This window comes from Bos javanicus, chromosome 10 (assembly GCF_032452875.1).
Source record: "Bos javanicus breed banteng chromosome 10, ARS-OSU_banteng_1.0, whole genome shotgun sequence".
Classification (NCBI taxonomy): Eukaryota; Metazoa; Chordata; class Mammalia; order Artiodactyla; family Bovidae; genus Bos; species Bos javanicus.
Window position 1 is genome coordinate 11,375,189 of NC_083877.1, and position 25,506 is coordinate 11,400,694.

Here is a 25,506-nt window from a genome sequence, read left to right on the forward strand (position 1 = left end):
AAATAGATGGGGAAAAAATGGAAAACAGTGACAGACTATATTTTCTTGGGCTTCAAAATTACTGCAGACAGTGACTGAAGCCACGAAATTAAAAGACACTTGCTCTTTTCTTAGAAGAAAAGCTATGATAAACCTAGACAGTATATTAAAAAGCAGAAGTATCACTTTGCTGACAAAGGTCCAATAGTCAAAGCTATGGTTTTTCCAGTAGTCATGTACGGATGTGAGAGTTGGACCATTAAGAAGGCTCAGTGCCGAAGAACTGAATCTTTCCAATTGTGGTGTTGGAAAAGACTCTTGAGAGTCCCTTAGACTGCAAGGAGATTAAACCAGTCAATCCTAAAGGAAATCAACAATAAATACTCGTTGGAAGGACTGATGCTGAAGCTGAAGCTCCAATACTTTGGCAAAGAGCCAAGTCATTGAAAAAGACCCTGATGCTGGGAAAGACTGGGGGCAAGAGGAGAAGGGGGCAGAAGAGGATGAGATGGTTAGATAGCATCACTGACTCAATGGACATGAGTCTGAGCAAACTCTAGGAGATAGTGAAGGACAGGGAAGCCTGGCTGCAGTTCATGGGGTTGCAAAGAGTCAGACATGACTTAGCGACTGAACAACAACAGCTGTATTTAACAGTGGTCTTTAAAAAAAAATGCAATAATAAAAAAATAATTGCTTACAGCTAAATATGGCTATATTAAATGTATTTTTAACTTCTCTGTTCAGTGATATTAAAACATATATGGCATAATATATAATAATACGGTGTATAAGTAGCTTTGCTGGCTGCCCATGATCTGAATCCCCGTTTTGGGAACTGAACAACATTTGACTTTGGACAGGAGGAAACTGAAAGGCCAAAATTCTGGTTGTCCCAGATTCTGAGCAGCTCACTGGGCTACTGGCTGCTTCTATCATCATTGTCTGATCTCGGGTCTCACCAGGCTTCCCACCGATTCCGTAAACTAGTAATCCTTCCAGAATTGGTTTCTCCTGCATAGAAGGAAGAACTTCACTACCAATCCAGGCAAACTGACAGCTATATAATCTGAAGGCACAGTTTAGGAGAAATGAACCACCTTTGAAAGATTCAAGAAGAAGACCTAAATCTATAACGCAACAATAAATGCCATGAAAGCACTTTGACCAGACCTGAGATACACTGCATACCACCACATTTCTCCCAGCCTTTTGCTTCCTATCCAGGATTTTCTGTCATATCTGAGTGTTCCCTGACTCGATGCATAAAACACCTGTGCTTAACTCCCATCTTTCATCTTTCATTTGTAATATCCCAGTTTCAGACAGGTGTCATTATGGAACATGATCTACTCAACAGTAAAAATGCTTTTTAAGTTTGTGGTTGAATGTTACAGAAAACAAATCTCTGAACTAGTTTTTTAGGTTAGGTTCAAAAGTATAAAATAAAATACAACCTCACCAGTAAGAAAATGAAAATTCCCCAAATTTCATTTGCCTGATCTCACAGTATTCATTTGAGAACCAAATGAAGCCATTTATTTAAGATATACCGACTGTAAGATGCACTATTAGTTTTTCTTACTGGTATATAATAAAAAACTAGTTTATTATAAACCACTAGGAAAGAAAAATATGGCCAGTTAAAAACTACAACACATACTTTCTTCTTCTATAACACATACTTCTTTGGAATGTTAACTCTTAGTAAAAGAGTCCTTTATACTTAACTAAACATGGATCATTATACCTAGTTCTTGTGCATACACTGAGAGAAAAATATGAAGAAAATAAATCAGTTAAGATATTCTTAAAACTTCTCACTGAATCCAACATCCTGAATCACTTTTCAATTCAATCACTGATATTCATTTTTTCCCACATAATATCATTATCCATCCCAACAAGAATGTTGGTGATGCAGTATTTGTTATAAGAAACTGAAAAATGTTTTTCTGCTTCAAAATGGCAACACAGGAGAATCCTGAAACCACCTCTCACAGACACACTGAATCTACAGCTACACACACACCAATTTCCTTCGAAAGATATCCGGAAACTAACTGAGCAACTCATACACATCAGATGAACCAAACCCCCCAACATCTAAATGGGTAGGTGGGACACAATCTCACCATAAACCTCATCCCGAGCAGTGACATAAAACCAGCAGAGAACTCACAACTCAGCTTCCCCCAGAGGACTGAAGGGTTTGGACCCCACTGCTGGTATCACAACTCTTACGACTTCCACCTGAGAAATGGACCCCAAAACATCGGCTCTGAAAGCCAACAGGGATTGCAGACATGAGACCCACAAGGGTATAGCAAACTAATCCAATAGATAGTTCTTAGACTGTGTGGATTCCCTGTGGTTAAACCCCAGGGCCCAGCGCAGGGGCAGCAGACTGAAATGAACCTCGTCTTTCCATGAAAGAGGCTAGTCACTAACCTTAAAAGCCCAAGGGACAGGCTTCTAACTTAAAAGGCTTCCAAGGGCTGACTATTGCTCTCCAGAAACCACGGAGGCTGGTAGGTTCATCTTCCTGCTCTCCTCCTGCCTCGTCCAGGTTGCCAGGATCTTTCAGAAAGGGGCTCATGTGCATGTCTGATGCCCCAGGTTTTGTGGCTGCTGCCCGGAGGATGCCACTTGCTCTCCTGGCTTTGATGGCCAGTGAGGCTTCTGTTCAAGGGTCTCACCGGACTGTAACAAACAGAGAAACACCTTTTCACTAGTTATCCCTCCCAGGCCCAGGGTGGAGGGAGCAGACTGAACAGACCAGTCTTTCTATGAGAGAAGACTATTAGCTCTGTTAATAGCTGTGGCCAGAGGGGATGACTACCCTCCTCTCCACAGACTAGGGAGGCCAGTGGGCACCACCTTAATGCTGTCTCTATGCCCCGCTCTATACTGCTTGCGTCTCTGAGAAAGGCGCTTTTGCACACATCTGCCACCTGGGGTTTTTTGACTGCCCCTCAGAGGTCTGGCACCAGTGACCAGTGGACCCTGTGTTCATGGGTTCAATGGGATGATAGCAAAAAAGAAAAAAAGTTTTAAACTGGCTATCCCTTCAGGGCTCAGCAGAGAGGACGCAGACAGATTCATTTACCAGTCCTCCCCTGAAGGAAAATATTCACATACTAAAGTGTGCTGCCTGAGAGTCTGGCTTCCATCTAGTCCGCCTCTAGGTGCTGACTGAGATCCTCCCCTTTGGCATGCAGACAAATCTTGGCAGATCCTCAATTACTGGGAGCCTGTAAGAACACAGAAGGCTGCTTGGATAACCACAAAGGTTTAAGTGAGAGGCATGAGCTACTACAGGGTTGAAGAAATTCCATCTTCTGAATCAGACCACTCCTTCCAGACTGAGACATGGCATTAAGCCAATATAGACAGTCAGGGAAAATTATATCCACAGAGAAATAAGTTCCAAGGAAAAGAACAAGATAAAATCCCAGAAAAAGACTTTAATGACATGGAGTTAAATTCAGAATAATCTACTGTTGTAAGGGTGGTGGGTTAGTCAGTTATAAACCTGGAAAATAACTACAACTACTGTAATTTGTTAATGCATACACAAGATAAAAAGATGCAAATTGTGAAATCAAAAATATAGAATGTGAAGGGGGGGTAAAGCTTCAGAATGTGTGCAAGCTTAAGTTATTATCAACTTAAAATAGACTGTTAACAAATATGGCATATTGCATGTGAGCCTTATGATAACCACAAAGCAAAAAACTATAGTAGGTATACAAAAGATAAAGAAATTAAAGGTTACCACTACAGAAAATCACCCATCACAACAGAAGAGAGCAAGAGAAGAAGAGAACAAACGAATTACAAAACACCCAGAAACCAATCAGCAAAATGGCAATAAGCTCATACTTCTTAATACTTTATATATAAATGGAATAAATTCTCCAATTGAAATATACAGAATGGCTGATGGATAAAAATATATGCTGTCTATCAGAGACATCAGCTTTAAGAACACACAGAGACAAAAAGTGACGAAAATAGTCTATGCAAACAAAAACCAAAGAAAACTGTGGTAGCTATATCTGCATCAGACAAAAGACTTAAAGACAAACCTATAATAGGAGATGAAGAAGAATGATAAAGGGGTCAATCCAATAAGAAGATATAGCATTTATAGATTTACATGTATCTAACATTGAAGCAGAGGAGACTGGTGGCCTATAGTCCACGGGGGCGCAGAGTTGGACACAACTGAAGCAACTTAGCAAACACACACACACAACATAGGAACTGTGGAAAATTCTTAAAGAGATGGGAATACGAGACCGCCTGACCTGCCTCCTGAGAAACCTGCATGCAGGTCAAGAAGCAACAGTTAGAACCAGACATGAAACAATGGACTGGTTCAAAATTGAGAAAGGAATACGTCAAAGCTGTATATTGTCACCTCGCTTATTTAACTTATATGCAGAGTACATCATGCGAAATGCCGGGCTGGATGAAGCACAAGCTGGAATCAAGATGGCCAGGAGAAATATCAATAACCTCAGATATGCAGATGATACCACCCTATGGCAGAAAGCAAAGAACTAAAGAGCCTCTTGATAAAAGTGAAAGAGGAGAGTGAAAAAGATGGCTTAAAACTCAACATTCAAAAAACAAAGATCATGGCATCCAGTCCCATTACTTTACTGGTAAATAAATAGGGAAACAATGGAAACAGTGAGACTTTATTTTCTTGGGCTCCAAAATCACTGCAGATGGTGACTCCAGCCAAGAAATTAAAAGATGCTTGCTCCTTGGAAGAAGTTCAGTTCAGTCGCTCAGTTATGTCTGACTCTTTGCAACCCCATGGACTGCAGCAAGCCAGGATTCCTTGTCCATAACCAACTCCTGGTGCATGCTCAAACTCATGTCCATTGAGTCAGTGATGCCATCCAACCATCCCATCCTGTCATCCCCTTCTCCTGCCTTCAATCTTTCCCAGCATCAGGGTCTTTTCCAGTGAGTCAGTTCTTCCCATCAGGTAGCCAGAGTACTGGAGCTTCAGCATCAGTCCTTCCAATGGATATTCAGGACTGATTTCCTTTAGGATTGACTAGTTGGATCTCCTTGCAGTCCAAGGGATTCTCAAGAGTCTTCTCCAGTACCACAGATCAAAAGCATCAATTCTTTAGCACTCAGCTTTCTTTATAGTCCAACTCTCACATCCATACATGACCACTGGAAACTGCATAGCTTTGACTATACAGACCTTTGTTGGTAAACTAATGCCTCTGCTTTTTAATATGCTATCTAGATTTGTCATAGTTTTCTTCCAAGGAGCCAGAGTCTTTTAATTTCATGGCTACAATCACCATCTGCAGTGATTTTGAAGCAACCCATCAACAGAAAACTGGATTAAAGATTTACTGAGCATGGCCCCGCCCATCAGAGCAAAACCCAGATTCCCCCATAGCCAGTCCCTCCCATCAGCAAGCTTCCATAACCCTCTTATCCTTATCCATCAGAGGACAGATAGAATGGAAACCACAATTACAGAAAACTAACCAAACTGATCACTTGTCTAACAAGTGATTACAGCCTTGTCTAACTCAATGAAACTATGAGGCAAGCCTTGTAGGGCCACCCACGATGGACGGGTCCGGGTGGAGAGTTTTGACAAAACATGGTCCACTGGAGAAGGAATGGCGAACCACTTCAATATTCTTGCTTTGAGAACCCCATGAACAGTATGAAAAGGCAAGAAGATAGGACACTGAAAGATGAACTCCCCAGGTTGGTAGGTGCCCAATATGCTACTGGAGAACAGTGGAGAAACAGCTCCAGAAAGAATGAAGAAGCTGAGCCAAAGCTAAAACAGTGCCCAGTTGTGGATGTGACTAATGATCAAAGTAAAATCTGATGCTCTAAAGAACAATATTGCATAGGAACCTGGAATGTTAGGTCCATGAATCAAGGTAAATTGGAAGTGGTCAAACAGGAGATGGCAAGAGTGAACATCAACATTTTAGGAATCAGTGAACAAAAATGGACTGGAATGGGTGAATTTAATTCAGATGACCATTATATCTACCACTGTGGGCAAGAATCCCTTAGAAGAATGAAGTAGCCCTCACAGTCAACAAAAGAGTCCAAAATGCAGTACTTGGGTGCAATCTCAAAAACGACAGAATGATCTCTGTTTGTTTCCAAGGCAAACCATTCAATATCACAGTATTCCAAGTCTATGCCCCAACCACTAATACCGAAAAAGCTGAAGTTGAATGATTCTATGAAGACCTACAAGACCTTCTAAAACTAACACCAAAAAAATGCATATCCTTGGGAGAAAAGGCATGACCAACCTAGGTAGCATATTGTAAAGCAGAGACATTACTTTACCAACAAAGGTCCGTATAGCCAAAGCTATGGATCACTCTTCTACTCTGTTGGCTCAGACGGTAAAGCATCTGCCTATAATGCAGGAGACCTGAGTTTGACCCCTGGGTCAGGAAGATACGATCCCCTAGAGAAGGAAGTGGCAACCCACTGCAGTACTCTTGCCTGGAAAATCCCACGGATGGAGGAGCCTGGTGGGCTACAGTCCATGGGGCCGCAAAGAGTCAGATATGACTGAGTGACTTCACTTTCACTTTCACTTTCACTATGGTGTTTCTGGCTTCCCTGGTGGCTCAGACGGTAAAGCGTCTGCCTACAATGTGGGAGACCCGGGTTCGATCCTTGGGATGGGAAGATCCCCCGGAGAAGGAAATGGCAACCCCCTCCAGTATTCTTGCCTGGAAAATCCCATGGACTGAGGATCCTTGTAGGCTACAGTCCATGGGGTCACAAAGAGTCGGACACAACTGAGTGACTTCACTTCACTTCATGGTGTTTCCAGTAGTCATGTATGGATGTGAGAGTTGGACTATAAAAAAGGCTGAGTGCTAAAGAATTGATGCTTTTGATCTGTGGTGCTGGAGAAGACTCTTGAGAGTCCCTTGGACTACAAGGAGATCCAATTAGTCAATCCTAAAGGAAATTAGTCTTGAATATCCATTGGAAGAACTGATGCTGAAGCTCCAATACTCTGGCTACCTGATGGGAAGAACTGACTCACTGGAAAAGACCCTGATATTGGAAAAGATTGAAGGCAGGAGAAGCGGGCAACAGAGGATGGGAGGGTTGTTGGATGGCATCAACGACTCAGTGGCCATGAGTTTGAGCAAGCTCCAGGAATTGGTGATGGACAGAGAAGCCTGGTGTACTGCAGTCCATGGGGCTGCAAAGAGTCAGACACGACTGAGTGACTGAACTGAGCAACATGGTGACTATAATTAACAATTGTTGTTTAGTTGCTAAGTTGTGCCTGATTCTGTTGTGATACTGTGGACTGTAGGCTGCCAGTCTCCTCTGTCTATGGGATTTCCCAAGCAAGAATACTGGAGTGGGTTGCCATTTTCTTCTCCAGGGGATCCCAACTCAGGGACTGAATTTGCATCTCCTGCATTGTAGGCAGACTGTTTACCACTATATCATCCGGGAAGCCCATAGTTAACAACACTGTACTGTATATCTGAAAGTTGCTAAGAGAACAAATCCTAAATTCTCATCGCACACACACACAATTTGCAATAATGTGAGGTTTATGGATGTTAACTAAACTTACTGTGGTGATCACTTCCCCACATATATAATACATATATCAAAATCATCATGTTGAAGACCTAAAACTAATATTTAATACAATGTTTTATGCCAATTCTATTTTTTTTTAAAAAACCATTAAAAAAAATCATTAGAGGACACATCAGTGGTTCTATTAAACTATAAGTTGATACTGTCACTGGGCTAACTTGAGCTCATCGTGACAGTCAAAGAAAAGAGGGTCACTGTCTGGCCAGACTGACTGAATCTGACTGTTGAGGAAGAACTGGGTTCCCATGGTACAATGAGGGAGTAGTATGTCTTGAACGCAGATCTTCTGGGGTACCTCTTAGAACTCCTGTGGCTTGTGATCAATTTTGTAATTGATTATTTCACTGATAAATTATAAAATCCACAGGGTTCTTTTGCTCAGGAGGAACCTGTTGTAAACATAGGGCCAGAAGTCTGAAAGAAAACAAGGTTGTATGTTTCTTTATTGCATGCATGCTAAGTTGCTTCAGTTGTGACCAACTCTTTGTGACCCTACGGATTGTAGGCCACCAGGCTCCTCTCCCCATGGTGATTTTCCAGGCAAGAATATTGGAGTGGGTTGCCATTTCCTTCTCCAGGGGATCTTCCTGATCCAGGGATCTATGTCTCTTACATCTCATGCATTGGCAGGCAAGTTCTTTACCACTAGTGCCACCTAGAGCCAGACAGCCTGGAGTGTGAAGTCAAATGGGCCTTAGGAAGCATCACTAGAACAAAGCTAGTGGAGGTGATGGAATTCCAGCTGAGCTATTTCAAATCCTAAAAGATGATGCTGTTAAAGTGCTGCATTCAATATGCCAGCAAATTTGGAAAACTCAGCAGTGGCCACAGGACTGGAAAAGGTCAGTTTTCATTCCCATCCCAAAGAGCAATGCCAAAGAATGTTCAAACTATTGCACAATTACATTCATTTCACATGTTAGCAAGGTAATGCTCAAAATCGTTATAGCTAGGCTTCAACAGAACATGAACTGAGAAGTTCCAGAAGTACAAGCTGTATTTAGAGAAGGCACAGGAACCAGAGATCAAACATCAAATATCCGTTGGATAGTGGAAAAAGCAAGAGAATTCATGAAAAACATCTGCTTCATTAATGACACTAAAGCCTTTGACTGTGTGGATCACAAAAACACATGGGAACCCAGTTCTTCCTCAACAGTCAGATTCAGTCAGTCTGGCCAGACAGTGACCCTCTTTTCTTTGACTGTCACGATGAGCTCAAGGTAGCCCAGTGACAGTATCAACTTATAGTTTAATAGAACCACTGATGTGTCCTCTAATGATTTTTTTTTAATGGTTTTTTAAAAAAAAATAGAATTGGCATAAAACATTGTATTAAATATTAGTTTTAGGTCTTCAACATGATGATTTTGATATATGTATTATATATGTGGGGAAGTGATCACCACAGTAAGTTTAGTTAACATCCATAAACCTCACATTATTGCAAATTGTGTGTGTGTGCGATGAGAATTTAGGATTTGTTCTCTTAGCAACTTTCAGATATACAGTACAGTGTTGTTAACTATGGGCTTCCCGGATGATATAGTGGTAAACAGTCTGCCTACAATGCAGGAGATGCAAATTCAGTCCCTGAGTTGGGATCCCCTGGAGAAGAAAATGGCAGAGATACCAGATCACCTTACCTGCGGAAAATTCTTAAAGAGATACCAGACCACCTTACCTGCCTCTTGAGAAACCTGCATGCAGGTCAAGAAGCAACAGTTAGAACTGGACATGGAACAATGGACTGGTTCCAAATTGGGAACAGAGTACATCAAGGCTGTATATTGTCACTTTGCTATGTAAGTTGAATATAACTTATATGCAGAGTACATCATGCAAAATGCTGGACTAAATAGAGGACAAGCTGGAATGAAGATTGCAGGGAGAGATATCAATAACTTCAGATATACAGATGATACCACCCTAATGGCAGAAAGTGAAGAAGAACTAAAAAGCCTCTTGACGAAAGTGAAAGAGGAGAGTGAAAAAGATGGCTTAAAACTCAATATTCAAAAAACAAAGATCATGGTATCTGGTCTCATCACTTTGTGGCAAATAGATGGGGAAACAATGGAAACAGTGAGAGACTTTATTTTCTTGGGCTCCAAAATCACTGCGACAGTGATGGCAGCCATGAAATTAAAAGATGCTTGCTCCCTGGAAGAAAAGCTATGACAAACTTAGTGTATTAAAAGGCAAAGACATTACTGTGCCAATAAATATGGTCTGTATATTCAAAACTATGGTTTTTCCAGTAGTCATGTATGGATGTAAGAGTTGGACCATTAAGAAGGCTGAGTGCTGAAGATTTGATGCTTTCAAACTGTGGTGCTGGAGAAGACTCTTGAGAGTCCCTTGGACTGCAAGGAGATCAAACCAGTCAATCCTAAAGGAAATCATTCGTGCATATTCATTGAAAGGACTGATGCTGAAGCTGAAGCTCCAATACTCTGGCCACCTAATGGGAAGAGCAGACTCATTGGAAAAGACCAATTGCTGGGAAAGACTGAAGGCAAGAGGAGATGGGGATGACCGAAGACGAGATGGTTAGATGGCATCAGCAACTTAATGGGCATGAGTTTGAGCAACCTCTGGGAGATGGTGAAGAACAGAAAATCCTGGCGTGCTTCGTGGGGTCTCAAGGAGTCAGACACGACTGAGCAATTGAACAAGTGTCACCTAGGAAGCCCCTTTCTTAAGATTAGTGTTTACTTTTCTTTATATCTTAATTGTTTTGTATACATGAAGGCAAAAACAAGGATGGATAGAGATATTTGAAGGTTTGAGAACACATCAGAAAGTCATCTGAAATTTAAGTCTCACAAATAAGCAGAAAATGCTAATCCTTTGAACAGTATTAAAAAAAAGGTCAATAAATTGAAATTTATGGTACAAGACAAAGAAGAAGAGCTACTGGCTATATAACTTTGGTTATGTAAAGTAGTTAACATCTCTGAAGTTGTTTCCCAATCTGTGAAATGAGGACACCTGCTAGTTAGGTAAGTCGCTTGGGAGGTGGGAAGTCAGAGAAGTCAGTTTTCTTATCCTAATCCAGGGTTTCTCAACTTTACCAATACTGACATTCAGGCCAGGTCATTGTTTGCTGTGGGGAGCTGTTCTGTATACTGTAAAACATTTAGCAGCGACCCTGACTTCTACCCACATCACTCTCTATCATCATGTGAGAGGCCAGTAACACTTCTCTCCCAGACTCAAGGTTGAAAATGACCACCCATTGTTAATTGCCTTCTGGGAGGCAAAGTTGCTGCAGCTGAGAGTTCATCCAAAGGGTTTGAGCGGGAATTAAAACGTAGTCTGGGAGTAGAATGCAGGGGCTCCACCACACAGAGGCAGGATTTGTGACTCAGAAAACTAGGGATGAGGAGCTTCGAGCCTCCAGTGAGTACCCGAAGTCCTAATCAATAAATGAATTGACTCTGAAGGGAAGGTGCAACAAGGGGCAAACAAGAGGGCAAGGCGCTGAGACTGGTCTTCGAATCAAAGATACACACCCTAGTCACCACTTACAGTGCTTAGCTGATTCCGAGGCAAGATTATTTTCCAGTTAAACCGAGACACCGAGGCCGTAGTGGGAGCCTGACAAGCGAGGAGGTGCGGGCCGAGTTGAGAATGCCTCCCGGCGCGCCGGCCGGGTGGAGTCCCAGAGAAATTTCCACAGCCTCCCGGCCCCCGCCCCACGTGCTGACGTCAGCCGCAGGTCCCGCCTCCACTCCGCCCCGTCCTCCGGGCCTCGCCCCCGCCCCCTCCGCAGGCACCTCCCCCTGCCCTGCTCGCGGCCCTGCGTAAGCGGGCAGGGGCGGGCTGGAGGCGTTGGTGCTGCCACGTCTTGGCGGCTGCGAGCGTAGCGGCCGAGGGGCAGCGGGCTGTAGCGCGGGAGGCGGGAAGAGGTGGGGCTGGCTCTGAAGCCGGATCCGGATCCAGTGCAGTGTACCCGGGTGGGTGAGAATCCGTCGAGCCTGGAGAAGAGCGCAGACTGCTGACCTCTGCGGGTGAGAGTCTGGGGGTCGGGAGAGAGAGCAGGTCCGGACCGGATGCCCTGAGTGCCAGGTTGGGCCTGCCTTCAGGTTTATCAAACAGGTGTGACTGCTACCCCCGGGCGAGGCGAGCTAGGCCCGGCGAGGGGCAGGGGCAGATTCCGTTCGGGGATCCAGGCATTTATCTTCGCCAGCTGGGTGCACATGGGGGCGTAGAGGGCAGTTTGGAGCAAGTTGAGCGAACGCACGCCTGGAGCAGAGGTTAGGGATGGTGGTCAGTGGTCCAGGCATGCAGGAGGTGGCCTTAGCAAGGCAGGAGCAGAGACTAGGGTGAAATTGACTCCGTTCGGCAGCTTTAACGTGGGGAATTGAAACAGCTGTTCACAGTCTCTGCCGCCTTCGGTTTTGAAATGGGCATGAACGCTGTTGGCCCCCCTGTTCCCTTCGGAGGAGCACCCCACGGCGGTCAGGAGCCACTTGAGGACCTGATTCTGCTCCGAAGATCACCTCCTGCACTGATTAAATTGGGGTTTCAGTGTGGGAAAGACGGACATCCTTTGTCTCTTCCGGGGGAATTCTACCCTCTAGAAACACTAAGTATTGTGACTTCTCTTACAGGAGCTAACATTTATGTAAATCGAACTCTTAAAATGCCATACAAAATTGAAGGGCGACTAGTTTTGTTAGGATATACACTCGTGAATGAATCCTAGAATGGATCTTAGGAAATCATTTAGGTCAGTTTCATTAGGCAGGATTCACTGACATTTTGTAGAATAGGGGAAATAGCTCCCAGTCTGGCACGATGATGTAAAGATTGGCCTCTACTGAGTTTGATACTGGAGGGCAAGAACGACATTGGAGGATTTAAGATTCACTCATTGGCTATTACCTTGAGGTCAAGTCCCGAAAGCGCCACGTGCTATATAGGGTGCTCATGGATAGACTGGGAATAATGCCTAAATTATAGGGATCAAATAAACTATCAAGAAATTTTAAAATTCTCAACTGAAGTGTAATTGCATAATTTAATATAGCCAGGCCTATTAAAATCATCAGTGAATGAAGTGTTCTTAGGTTCAAACAAAATTCAAATTGAAATTGTTATGAAATGTATGTAGACGAACCCCAAAGTCTCAAACAGCACAAGGTCCCCCTTCCTGCTTTAACCGTGTACTAAATAATGCTCCAAGAGCTCATGAGATATAAAGACAAGTTTAGATTTGACCTTAGATTGTTTTTAAAATTTTTATATCAACTTCTGAAATCTTCATTCTCAGTATCTATTACTTGTTGCTTTCAGTTGTTTGTTCCTAGCAGCAGCTCATCCCCTTGTGTATCAGTAAAGATGGTGAGAAACCTGTTGAAATTGTGTCCAGAGAATGGTCAACCAACTGATGTGATCTTAGTAAAAATGATTGGCTGTATGGTTTTTGTGATACCATTTGTGGCAGTTTGGAAATCTTTTCTTCTGGATTTTCTGAATGACCTCCAGATAAGTCTTGTACCATTTGTTATTCACTAGGCATTTATTGTGCTAATCTTACGCATTAAGGGCCTTTAAATACCTGCTAACTTAGTAGTTAAATAGAAAAGGTTTTTGAGAAATACTTAACGGTTAGGGTTGTTTTTAAAATTAGTCTAAAATCTTCAAAGACAGACCCCAACAAGGGAATTCCCTGGCAGTCCAGCAGTTAAAACTTGGTGCTTTCATTGCCATAGACCTAGGTTCGATCCCTGGTTGGAGAGCTAAGATCCCACAAGCAGCACACCCCTCACCCCGACCCCTGGCCAAAAAACCCAAAATCCCAAATAGACTCCAGTGATAATGATGGAATTCGGCTTCAAATTCCTAATGTGGTACCTGGGGCCACTTTAAGATCCTGAAAATTATCTTTTGCAAACCAAATAAACTTAACAATTTTGCTGTTTTCTAAAATCTTTTGAAATTTAGTATCAAATCACACCTTACTTTAACTTGCTCAATATATTAATTGGACACCAACAGAATTTTACTACATGGGGACATAGTAAAATAAAAGATAGTAACCTTAAGTATGGCTCTGTTTTATAAAATAGCTCATATAAACATTTTGATATTAATTTTTGATTGTGTAAGGATACGGATTCTTAACTTCTATCCAGCATGCTTTAAGAATTTTAACTAGCCTGAAATTCTTATTTTCCAAATATAGGTTATGAGTGCTGCTTTGACTAAATGTTGTGTGTGTGTTAGTCGCTCTGTCATGTACGACCCTGCAACCCATGGACTGTAACCCGCCAGGCTCCTCTGTCCATGGGATTCTCCAGACAAGAATACTGGACTGGATTGCCACTCCCTTCTCCAGAGGATCTTCCGGATCCAGGGATTGAACCCTAGTCTCCCTCATTGTAGGCTGATTCTTTAACAACTGAGCCACAAGGGAAGCCCAAATGAAAGTGAAAGTGGCTCAGTCGTGTCCAACTCTTTGGTCAGGCCAGAATACTGGGTGGGTAGCTGTTCCCTTCTCCAGGGGGTCTTCCCAACCCAGGGATCGACCCCAGGTCTCCCACATTGCAGGCAGATTCTTTACCAGCTGAGCCACAAGGGAAGCCCAAGAATACTGTAGTGGGTAGCCTATCCCTTTTCCAGAGGATCTTCCCTACCCAGGAATCGAACCGGGGTCTCCTGCATTGCAGGTGGCGGCTTTACCTACTGAGCTATCAGGGAAGCCCCTTCTTTCAGATTAGAGTAATCAAGAGCTTCAGGGGCCCAATTATCTGGAACAAATACTAAAGTGCACACACTAAAATTACTTGTAATAAAACCTGTTTCAAATGAACCATGGGTGTGTGCTCAGTCACTTCAGTCAAGTCCAACTACAGTCCATGGGATTTTCCTGGCAAGAATACTGGAGTGGGTTGCCATGCCCCCTCCAGAGTATCTTTCTGACCCAGGTATCAAACCTAAGCCTCCTGCGTCTCCTGCTTTGGAGGTGGATTCTTTACTGCTGAGCCGCCAAGGAAGTCCCCAGATAGACCATAAGCTGGTTAAATTTTATGAATGATTGTTTTAATCATCACAATTTCCTTTCTTTACTGTTCTTAGATCCAAGCATAGTGTTTAGAGCAAGTTTTCTTCCTTTCCAAGAATGTTTTCAGTTTAACATAAGCATAACCTTTTTGTAGCCGCTGTACCCAGCAGTGTGACTCATGAATTAATTTAAAAGTGAAAAAACATGAATATATAAAAATAAGTTAACATGAACATACACAAAAATAAATTTTAGATTAGTAGCTAAATTATATCTTGTTGAGCATGTGTAGTGTGCGAGGCACTGGTAGGTGTCTGTATATACTAAGCCATTTCTTCACCAGTTTCATCTCCATTTTACAAATGACGAAACAGATTGTTTAATTTACACGGCCATGATCAGACAGTTGACATCTGAATATCAGGTCTGACTCTAGAGCTCATGGTCTTTCCTCATCTACGTTTCAGTCTCGGCTTTGGTATAATTTTGTGACCTTGGGCAAGTTACTTGTCTACACCTGCATTTCCTCATCTGTTAACATGGAGATCATCATCAGTACTCTAGGATTGTTACAGTGAGTGAGTAACGTGTAAAGTTCTTTGAACAATGCCTGGCACATAATAAGTGCTGAACAAATAATAACTTCTATTATTACACCACACTACCTTCCCAAAGCCTCTGCTAGATTGCAGCATTCCCTATATAGTTACATCGGGTTATGCAATATAATCTAGCTTTATGGAAAAGTTAAAAGTAGTTGCCCTTAGACATACTGTGATTTATGAAATAAGAGAACATCTGGGAGTTGGGTTATTGGTGGAAGTTATTCTGTTATTAAGTGGACTTTAATTTTTTCCTGTATTGCTTTGTTTTATGGTAGTATATTATGCATATAGATAGATGAGATACGGAGCGCAGAGTACAAGTTATATGCGAATTTTCTACTGTGCATTTTTGACAGCATGGAGGATTTGCACCCTAAACCCGTGCTGGTCAAGGACCAACTCTGGTTTAACTGGGTGTGGTGTTAGAAATGAAAGTTTAGTGTTACCACACAGTCTCCTGGTAATTGTTTGGAAGACTGTTCCCTCCAGCAATCCTCTTCTACAGAAGCGTGCCCCCCCACCTGTTTCTATGCTTCATGTTTTTCATTCTAGCATTCTAGCTTTCATTTAGTTTCAGTTTTATTAAGACTACACCTAATAAGAACCTGACCATTTCTGAATGTTCAAAAAAAGAGAAAAATACCGTAATTAATCATTTTCCAATAGCATGAAAAACACAGGCTATTCTTAAAAAGTTGCTTAGATGCAGCTGAGCAACTTCTAGATTTTTAGAAAACCTGCTATGAAAACAAAATCCAATAGATACTTAGTGTGAATTTATCATAGCTGAGACCAAATATTCCAGTGAATGCAGAGAATCTTCTGTTCATGGTTCATATTTTTTTTAAAGCTACATGCTCAGTAGTCTTCCTTAGTATCAGATAAAACCAACAAATTATTCCTTAATCCAATAATGTTAAAAAAAAAAAAAGTCATTTAAAAGTCAGATATTCAAAATGCTACGCTAGTAGCACTGGCCCATAGGAAAAAATGTTTTAAAAGTCCTGTTAGAAAAATGGAGTTTAAAAGTGTAACAACTTCTAAATTTAGTCGTTCATTTACTATATGACAGAATTTCTGAGTTTTCTATATAGGTCTAGCTGTGGCATTTGATGTTACATTCAGGATAGACTAAAATAAGTACCTGGCATACCTGTTAAAGATTTTTTCTAAGTGCCATTCATTTTTATTAAGAAATTGACAATTTTGCCAATCAAAAATTTTCTATTAAATAAAATGCCTTAACATTTAAAGTTTTGTTTTAGATCTTACTGCAAAGATGAAACCTGATGAAACTCCTATGTTTGACCCAAGTCTACTCAAAGAAGTGGACTGGAGTCAGAATACAGCTACATTTTCTCCAGCCATTTCCCCAACACATCCTGGAGAAGGTTTGGTTTTGAGGCCTCTTTGTACTGCTGATTTAAATAGAGGTATGGGCTCAGTTTATAAATGCTACTTAGACTTATAATTAGCATTGTTTTTTCCACATACATGATGATGCTGATAATTTTTTAAATATTTGACTTTCATATTAGTTTTTTGTGCTTAAATTTTAAAGTGACTGAGAACTTAATTACAATGTGTATAGGCCAGATATTACTGTACTACAGTACAGAATTACACCATTTCAAATGACTTATATACAACAGTGCTCCTTCCTAATTAAGCAGCAAAAAGGGGGAAATTACCTTGTATAATGACACAAAAGAAAGAATCTTCTCTAAGAAGCTGGATGGAAAATGAGAATGAAGATAATTTGCCTCGGATAGTTGCAAAAGGTTTTGTCTACATGTATTCCTTTTTTTACTATCTAAATTCTCCAAAATAATATCCTTAAATTTCAGTAACCAAAAATCAACTTTTTACAGTTTTCATTTTTTTGGCAGGAAATCTTAAATTATTTTGGTCAAATCAGTTCTTCAATATATAAAAGTTAAGATTCCCAAAGTTCTATGCTGTTCATATTAACATAACATTAATCAGGAATCTTTAAAAAAAACTGTTGTCTCAACAATGTTATATTTTACAAATAATATCATATTTGATCACAATGAGAATCTTGCATTTTTAAGTAAAACCAAAGCACGTATTTGGGAAAATTTGACATCCCTTGCATTGAATCTACTGCAAATTACATTTAAAACTGTATATGCTGGTTCTATATACTGAGTCTTAAGGTCAGCACTATTCCAAAAATCTTATGCAGGCAAAAACATTAGTAAAATCTATTATTGTTTTACATATTGATTATATAGAAAGAATGGGTTTGTTTAATCTTTTAAAATAATTTAAGAATGGTTCATTACATAAAGTTTTGAAAAAATAATGCCCACCAGCTTGACACATTGCTTCTTTTAATATATATTTGCTCTTCTCATGACTTGAAATCTGTTTTTCAAAACTAGGTTTTTTTAAGGTACTAGGTCAGCTGACAGAGACTGGAGTTGTCAACCCAGAACAATTTATGAGTAAGTCCTACAGCCTCTTTTTCCTGAAGAAAAAGAAATGAAACAAGATTATATTTTTGTTTCAAACTCTGTTCACTGTCTACTTGTTTTGTTCAAATAGCTGGAAAATATTCAAATAACAAATTAGCTATTATTTGTTTAATGTGGCCAATCTATTCTAGAATCCAAAAGTAACTACTACTATGTTTTACAAAATACCTGGCTATTTTTAGATAATTACTATAGCATAGGACCTGGGTGGCAGTTTTAGAGATTTTCATTATAGTATTTTCCTTCCACGTAGTTAGGTTATTTCACAGAAACTTCATTGTCAAAAATGTAATAAAAATATGTGACGATAGAAACCCAGAAGGGTCAGTTGACTTACCCAAAATCACAGGGAGTTGTTGGTAAGGAAAAAACTACAACCTTCCTAACTCCATCCAGTGCTCTTAACACTGTCTTCCTATCTTCTTCATTTTCTTCAATAGGTAATTTTATTTTGTACTCTATATGACCCTCTTGAAGTAAAGGTTATTATTTTGTGATTCTGTTTTCCTTCTTTGAATCTATTTCATCCCATTTCAGACCCATTACTAGAATACAACTGTGGAAATAAACAGTATGTTAATACTCTTGGGCTCAGTTTTTATTCCTAAATTCTTCTTTGTGGGAATACTAGATGAGAAATCATGTTATTTCATCAATATAAGTCAGTTTGAGGGGAAGGTATTTATTCCATTTTTGCTCCTATTTGCTATGTGGCTTTGGAAAAATTACTGGGAAACGGAGACTTATTTTTTATCTATTTCACAGGGTGCTTTCAAAGCAAACAAAAATGATGATTGTATTTCTAAAACGGGTCATATAATCATGAAACATTTGGGATCACAAGAGGAAAACTGAAAACTACTTTGTCAGATTATAAAATAGCTGTATTAGCCTTCCTTCATTCTGCTAGCAGATCTTTTAAATGTATGGACTATGTTCTAGTCAGTACTGACTGCTGATGTTTCAAATACATGGTCATGCTTAATAACTGACATTTTCTCTAGACACAAAGTTGTAATTTACTGTGATAAAATAGCTTTAAATATTCATTAAATTATTTTGGTTAATTCTAGTATTTTTTTTTTTGGTACCTAATAAAGTTTAATGTCCATATAACACACTTTTCCAATTTCCACAGAATCTTTTGAGCACATGAAGAAATCTGGGGATTACTATGTTACAGTTGTGGAAGATGTGACTTTAGGCCAGATAGTTGCTACAGCAACTCTGATAATAGAACATAAATTCATCCATTCCTGTGCTAAGGTATGTGTTCACATTAATGCTTATGAGTAAAATGGATATCAACTTTGAGTTTCCATCAGACAAGTCTGTTTTCCCACTGCTTTTTACTGCAAAATGAGAGAGCAAAATATAGCCTGGAATAGTTTTGTTTTCTAGAAATCACTTAGTCATTTTCCCATTCTCTTAAGAGTTATGAGACAGAAAATGTTATTAATATGAATTGTTTGCTAAAAATTGTTCTGTAAGGTGTTAGAATTGGTATCAGTTCAGTTCAGTCACGTCGAACTCTCTGCTACCCCATGAATCGCAGCATGCCAGGTATACCTGTCCATTACCAACTCCCGGAGTTCACCCAAACTCTTGTGCATTGAGTCAGTGATACCATCCAACCATCTCATCCTCCGTCGTCCCCTTCTCCTCCTGTCCCCAACCCCTCCCAGCATCAGGGTCTTTCCAATGAGTCAACTCTTTGCATGAGGTGGCCAAAGTATTGGAGTTTCAGCCTCAGCATCAGTCCTTCCAGTGAACACCCAGGACTGGTCTCCTTTAGGATGGACTGATTGGATCTCCTTGCAGTCCAAGGGACTCTCGAGTCTTCTCCAACACCACAGTTCAAAAGCATCAATTCTTCAGCGCTCAGGTTTCTTCACAGTCCAACTCTCACATCCATACATGAGCACTGGAAAAACCATAGCTTTGACTAGATGGACCTTTGTTGGCAAAGTAATATCTCTGCTTTTTAATATGCTGTCTAGGTTGGTCATAACTTTCCTTCCAAGGAGTAAGCGTCTTTTAATTTCATAGCTGCAATCACCATCTGCAGTGATTTTGGAGCCCAAATAAATAAAAGTGTGACACTGTTTCCACTATTTCCCCATCTATTTCCCATGAAGCAAGGGGACCAGATGCCATGATCTTTGTTTTCTGAATGTTGAGCTTTAAACCAACTTTTTCACTCTCCTCTTTCACTGTCATCAAGAGCTTTTTAGTTCCTCTTCACTTTCTGCCATAAGGGTGGTGTCATCTGCCTATCTGAGGTTATTGATATTTCTCCCGGCAATCTTGATTCCAGCTTGTGTTTCTTCCAGCCCAGCGTTTCTCATGATGTACTCTGCATAGAAGTTAAATAAGCAGGGTGACAATATACAGCCTTGACGTACTCCGTTTCCTATTTGGAACCAGTCTGTTCTTCCATGTCCAGTTCTGTTGATTCCTGACCTGCATGTAGGTTTCTCAAGAGGTAGGTCAGGTGGTCTGGTATTCCCATCTCTTTCAGAATTTTCCACAGTTTATTGTGATCCACACAGTCAAAGGCTTTGGCATAGTCAATAAAGCAGAAATAGATGTTTTTCTGGAACTCTCTTGCTTTTTCCATGATCCAGCGGATGTTGGCAATTTGATCTCTGGGTCCTCTGCCTTTTCTAAAACCAGCTTGAACATCTGGAAGTTCACAGTTCACATATTGCTGAAGCCTGGCTTGGAGAATTTTGAGCATTACTTTACTAGCGTGTGAGATGAGTGCAATTGTGCGGTACTTTGAGCATTCTTTGGCATTGCCTTTGGGATTGGAATGAAAACTGACCTTTTCCAGTCCTGTGGCCACTGCTGAGTTTTCCAAATTTGCTGGCATACTGAGTGCAGCACTTTCACAGCATCATCTTTTAGGATCTGAAATAGCTCAACTGGAATTCCATCCCCTCCACTAGCTTTGTTCATAGTGATGCTTTCTAAGGCCCACTTGACTTCACATTCCAGGATGTCTGGCTCTAGATCAGTGATCACGTATTTTTTGTACAGTTCTTCTGTGTATTCTTGTCACCTCTTAATATCTTCCGCTTCTGTTAGGTCCATAGCATTTCTGTCCTTTGTCGAGCCCATCTTTGCATGATATGTTCCCTTGGTATCTCTAATTTTCTTGAAGAGAATTGGTATAGACGTAGAAAAATCAAGTCAGCATTGTGGAATTTGTGGAATTAGTGTTTGGAATCACTAATGCTAATTTTTTTCAAAAATGATACTTGGAATGTACTACATTAACACAAATTCCCATCAGTTTCCCAGTGGTAAAGAGTTCAGAATAACATGTTCTAATCATGACCCTTCTAATGCCTGTAGAGTCCCTTCACTCCTCATGATTCACAGGAAATAGTAAAGAAAACAAGATCTAGATAACCCAGTGAGAATATGATAAACACTTGGAATGTATTCTGTGAGGTATGAATTTTGGTGTGGTTTCTGTACTAGAAATTAGTATATTGTATTTGTTATGTCTGAAATAAATTGCTTTTAAGCAGGAATAGGATAATGGATGTAGTACCTTTAGTAACAAGATTACATTTTGGTGATGTGGATTCTGAGATTTGTTTTAAAATAACGGGATGGGATGGCTCGGGATATGGGTGAATTAGGCCACAAACTGATTCACTATATTATTTCTTCTATAATAAGTTTAAAAAATTTGCAATTTTTGAAGTTAAGGTTTATAAAACATTCATCAGTGAATTCTTACCATCATTTGTTGATTTAACTAAAAACAAAACCTACATGCTTAGTCTTTTAAACATTGTGTATATTTTCAGAGAGGACGAGTAGAAGATGTTGTTGTTAGTGATGAATGCAGAGGAAAGCAGCTTGGCAAATTGTAAGTAGGCAGAAACAAGGTAACCGTGGATAAAGCAGCTACTCTCTGTGTTTCAGTTTACATTTTCTTGCCAAGATACTTGTTAAAAATGTTTCCCTGTTTGAAGTTTTTTAAGTGTCATTAATTATGAACCCATTCTCACTCGAGCTTAGACTGAATTTAGTGAAAAGTATTTTTATATATAACTTTTGTCATAAAGTTTGGAAATTGGAACTGTACTGTTAAAACAGCCAACATCTTAAAGTTATTAACTTTTAATAGTAGCACTTTTTCATATTACTAGGAAGAAGAAACTTTTGTTGAGTCAAGTAATTTGTCTATCACATTTAAAAACAAAGGACATGTTCTCAGTCATATGACTTTTAGAACCGGCCTTCACTGTATAATCCTCTATACATTTATCTAAGTCTTTTAACTTTCATAGGTTAGAATTTGCTTTTTAATATTTTCTGAGTTTTACGGAATTCACTCAGTAAATATTAAGCACATGTGCTAGATACTATTCAAAGTATTTGATACCTATCAGTGAACAAAACAGACCAATTTCTAGTATTTCTGATGCACGTTCACTTAGCCATACCTTTTATAATTGTGTAACTTCAAGCAAGAGGTTCTGTCTTCAGAATGATGAGGTTTTTTTCTGTATGGGCAACCTGAGAAATTCCTAGTTTTCTCTCAAGGCAGTTAGAATCACATTTTTATACTTGGTTTGGATTCTTTAAGAATTTATAAAGATGTATATGTTTTTGTTTCTACTTCATATTAGACTAAATCCATAGGTAACCTGATACATTCTTTCACAGATATTTAGGTAGCTTTTAAAATGATAAAGAACAAAGCAATTATTTATCCACTTTATGTGGGAATGTTGACTGAATAGTTTTGACTATTCAACACTGACTAAATAGTATGAATAGAATTTAGATACAAAGGCTAATTTTGGCCATATTTTTTAAAAGGCTGCCAGTCTTTGGTGTTAACAATTTTAAAATCTACTTGTAAAGAGGGTTTGGGGTGAGTTTTCTTTTTATTAATAGACCAGAGATTACTACATAAAGTATATCTGGAACAAAATAAAATGCTTTGGGTGATTTAAATGCTTTATATATTTGTAACTTGAATTTTAAATGAATATAGTGAGAAAGGCCATGATATAAACCTATTTGTAATGTAAACAAAGTTTTGTAAACTATTCACTCACATTGTTATTAATATCCATTTTTATTAACAAATGCTCTATGCCTCTCCCCCCAACCCTTTTTAAAATTTCAGGTTATTATCAACCCTTACTTTGCTAAGCAAGAAACTGAACTGTTATAAGATTACCCTGGAATGTCTACCACAAAATGTTGGTTTCTATAAAAAGTTTGGATATACAGTATCTGAAGAAAACTACATGTGTCGGAGGTTTCTAAAGTAAAATCTTTTAAGAAAGACATCTATCAAAGGAGCTGATGCAGCAAGGCTATCCTCTGTTCCTTGAGTTAAAATATTTTGTTGCTGCGACCAGGTGACCTCCATAAATACTGGATTGTGATACAAGTATAATGACACTTAGAAGATTACTTTGGGCTGGTGGGACATGCTGAATTTAGATTACAAATAAATTATTAAGGGGATGATTTTTAACCAAAGGAGTATATTTTTAACTTGAATCTTTTCTTGCATTGTATTTTTCTAAAGTTTGGCTTCATTTCTTAGTAGTCAGAGTATAGGTAGTAAGGAGTTATGTCTGCTATCTGTACTGCTCATTAAAAGAAAAAAAGCATACAGTGAATAAGATTGTTTCTTATCACTTCATAAAATTAATATTTTTGTTTCAAAGAAATATATCTAAATACCACTTAAGGGTATGTCATTTCACACGTTACATGAAATTGGATGTTAGATATAACTAAATGTAGTACAGTCCAACACTTGCCTATCCTAATACTGTACTGGCAGACAACCTGGTGAGCCTTTAAAAGAAGTAGAAATGAAGATTAACTTATAAAACGTGACAATTAAATATACATCTAAAAGTTGTTATAATTCTAATGTAACTGAAGTACTACCTGTCTTATATGTGAAATATAATAATTATTCATGTTTAAATATCTAAGAGAAATATAAGGTACTTTTTAACAGTGAGTTAGTAAATAAATCCTGGTATATTATATATTTCTAACCTTATTTCTCATCTTTCCATGGGGTGTCCAAAGCCTGTCTTCTAACATTTTTATGAAAAACGGATTACAAAGTTGTGGAACATTTTAAAATGTATCATACTACATTTATTACATCCTTAAAATGTTGATGGAAGCTTTTCTATTTAATGTGACTATAATGGTACTATTATTCTGGTCACTATCCTATTTTGATTTTAATTTTTTTTTTAAGTAAATAAGAATTAGATACTTCACAACTGGTTCTTATCTTCTGCATTCCATGTTACATTAAACCTGTTCATATGAATAATTTTGTTAGAATCCTAATGTTTTCTGTGCTTTTCTTGAGTTGTCTATTGAAACAATTAGGTCGAGTCAGGGTTTGTAAAATTTTAATTTTGTGTACTCTTTGTAAAAGGAGCATAGAAAGTAAAAACCACCTGTTTCTCATCCTGTTGACCCACACCTGGTTCAACGAGATTTCCTATTTCCCTCCATGCAGTAAAGCTAGTTAACTTTCTAAATAACAGAAATTCTTTACCAATAGAGGGTGTGCTACTTACCTGCTGATGACCTAAGCACATGAATTGGTGTGTCCCTAGTGAAAGCGACAAAACTAATTTTGCTTTTTAAGAAAAAGGAGTCCTATAACCTTGGTAACAGTAGCTTCACTAGGTATATCCTGGTAATTAAAAACCCATGTTAAAAAATAAACCTAATAGAAACTTCTCTGGTGGTCCAGTGGTTGAGACTCCTTGCTTCCTATACAAGGGGCATGGGTTTGATCCCTGGTTGGGGAACTAAGATCCCTGCGTGGCTGGGACCCTAATAAAAGGCAAATGTTTTATTATAATTCTTACCACTAAACAATGTGAAGTAATATAAGCTGGCTATTTCAATAAATCCCTTTAAATAATGTTCTTACAGTCTTATCTTAAATTCCCCCCATAGGAAACAAAATTGTAGGTAAGGTATAACACATAAAAATTGTGTCCCTGAGGAATTGATGATCTGCATGTAGCTTTAGTTAACCAGAAAAGCTTGATTTTACTAAGGCATCCTGTGGGTAAACTTGAGTATGAAAAAAACTGCAGATACATTTCAGTAATACATTTTTGGGTACTCTTCACTTTTGAAAAGGTATAATGAAGTGGCAGTTGTGATTTTTATTTTGTTCCATGTGTTTTATATATTTGTATTTTACTGACTAAAATGCACATCTTTTTTTACATGTAACATTTGGAAATCTGGATGCATTTTATGATCAATTGTTTGTCATGATTTATTCAGCAATATTTTTGCCTTTTAGTGGGATCAAAAAGATAGTGTAGTGATGCTGATGATGACATCTCAGATTTGATGAAGGATATTATGTAGGTAGGCTAACAAGGGGAAAACTAAAAGCATGAAGTATTTTTTTAAATGAGCTGGAAGCTGTTCTATGAATGGCCTTTACCTCTGCCTTCAGACACAAATTCCCTCACTTTCAACTCCAAACTTGTTCAAATAATCATTAAAAAATATCTTGAGCCTAAACTTGGGACCTCCCTGTACTGACCTTAATTTTTATGTGTGTAATCACAGTGTTTTAGAAAATACCCTTAAGTGCTTCTCATTATCCAATGTTCATTTGTCCTTCAGATTTAATATGTGTGTGGGATTAAAACTGGGTTACTTTTACCTAGAAGACAACAATCTAAGTAAAGCGGTTATG

General features: G+C 39.1%; 2 protein-coding genes across 9 annotated transcripts in view; one reads left to right on the forward strand and one right to left on the reverse strand.

The window, feature by feature from the left end:
- The window catches only part of STYX (serine/threonine/tyrosine interacting protein), a 117,173-nt gene that overhangs the window by 38,208 nt on the left and 53,459 nt on the right, over positions 1–25,506 (reverse strand). The gene's annotated exons all lie outside the window — the stretch shown is intronic.
- On the forward strand, positions 11,379–25,328 carry GNPNAT1 (glucosamine-phosphate N-acetyltransferase 1). Of its 3 annotated transcripts, XM_061430075.1 has the most exons (7): positions 11,438–11,654; positions 15,121–15,231; positions 16,524–16,691; positions 17,667–17,729; positions 18,898–19,025; positions 21,584–21,645; positions 22,918–25,328. In XM_061430075.1, the coding sequence occupies exons 3-7, from the start codon at positions 16,538–16,540 to the stop codon at positions 23,063–23,065; spliced, it is 555 nt and encodes a 184-aa protein (XP_061286059.1). In that variant the 5' UTR covers positions 11,438–11,654; positions 15,121–15,231; positions 16,524–16,537; the 3' UTR covers positions 23,066–25,328. The 3 variants fall into 3 exon arrangements, with proteins under 3 accessions (XP_061286057.1, XP_061286059.1, XP_061286058.1); XM_061430073.1 differs by lacking the exon at positions 15,121–15,231 and having other exon boundaries at positions 11,379–11,654; XM_061430074.1 differs by lacking the exon at positions 15,121–15,231 and having other exon boundaries at positions 11,439–11,742.

Coding starts and splice junctions, on each gene's coding strand:
- GNPNAT1 (XM_061430073.1), top strand. CDS start 16,538: ATGAAACCTGATGAAACTCCTATGTTTGACCCAAGTCTACTCAAAGAA. Junction 17,730..18,897: donor CAACCCAGAACAATTTATGA/GTAAGTCCTACA, acceptor CAATTTCCACAG/AATCTTTTGAGCACATGAAG. Junction 21,646..22,917: donor GGAAAGCAGCTTGGCAAATT/GTAAGTAGGCAG, acceptor TTAAAATTTCAG/GTTATTATCAACCCTTACTT.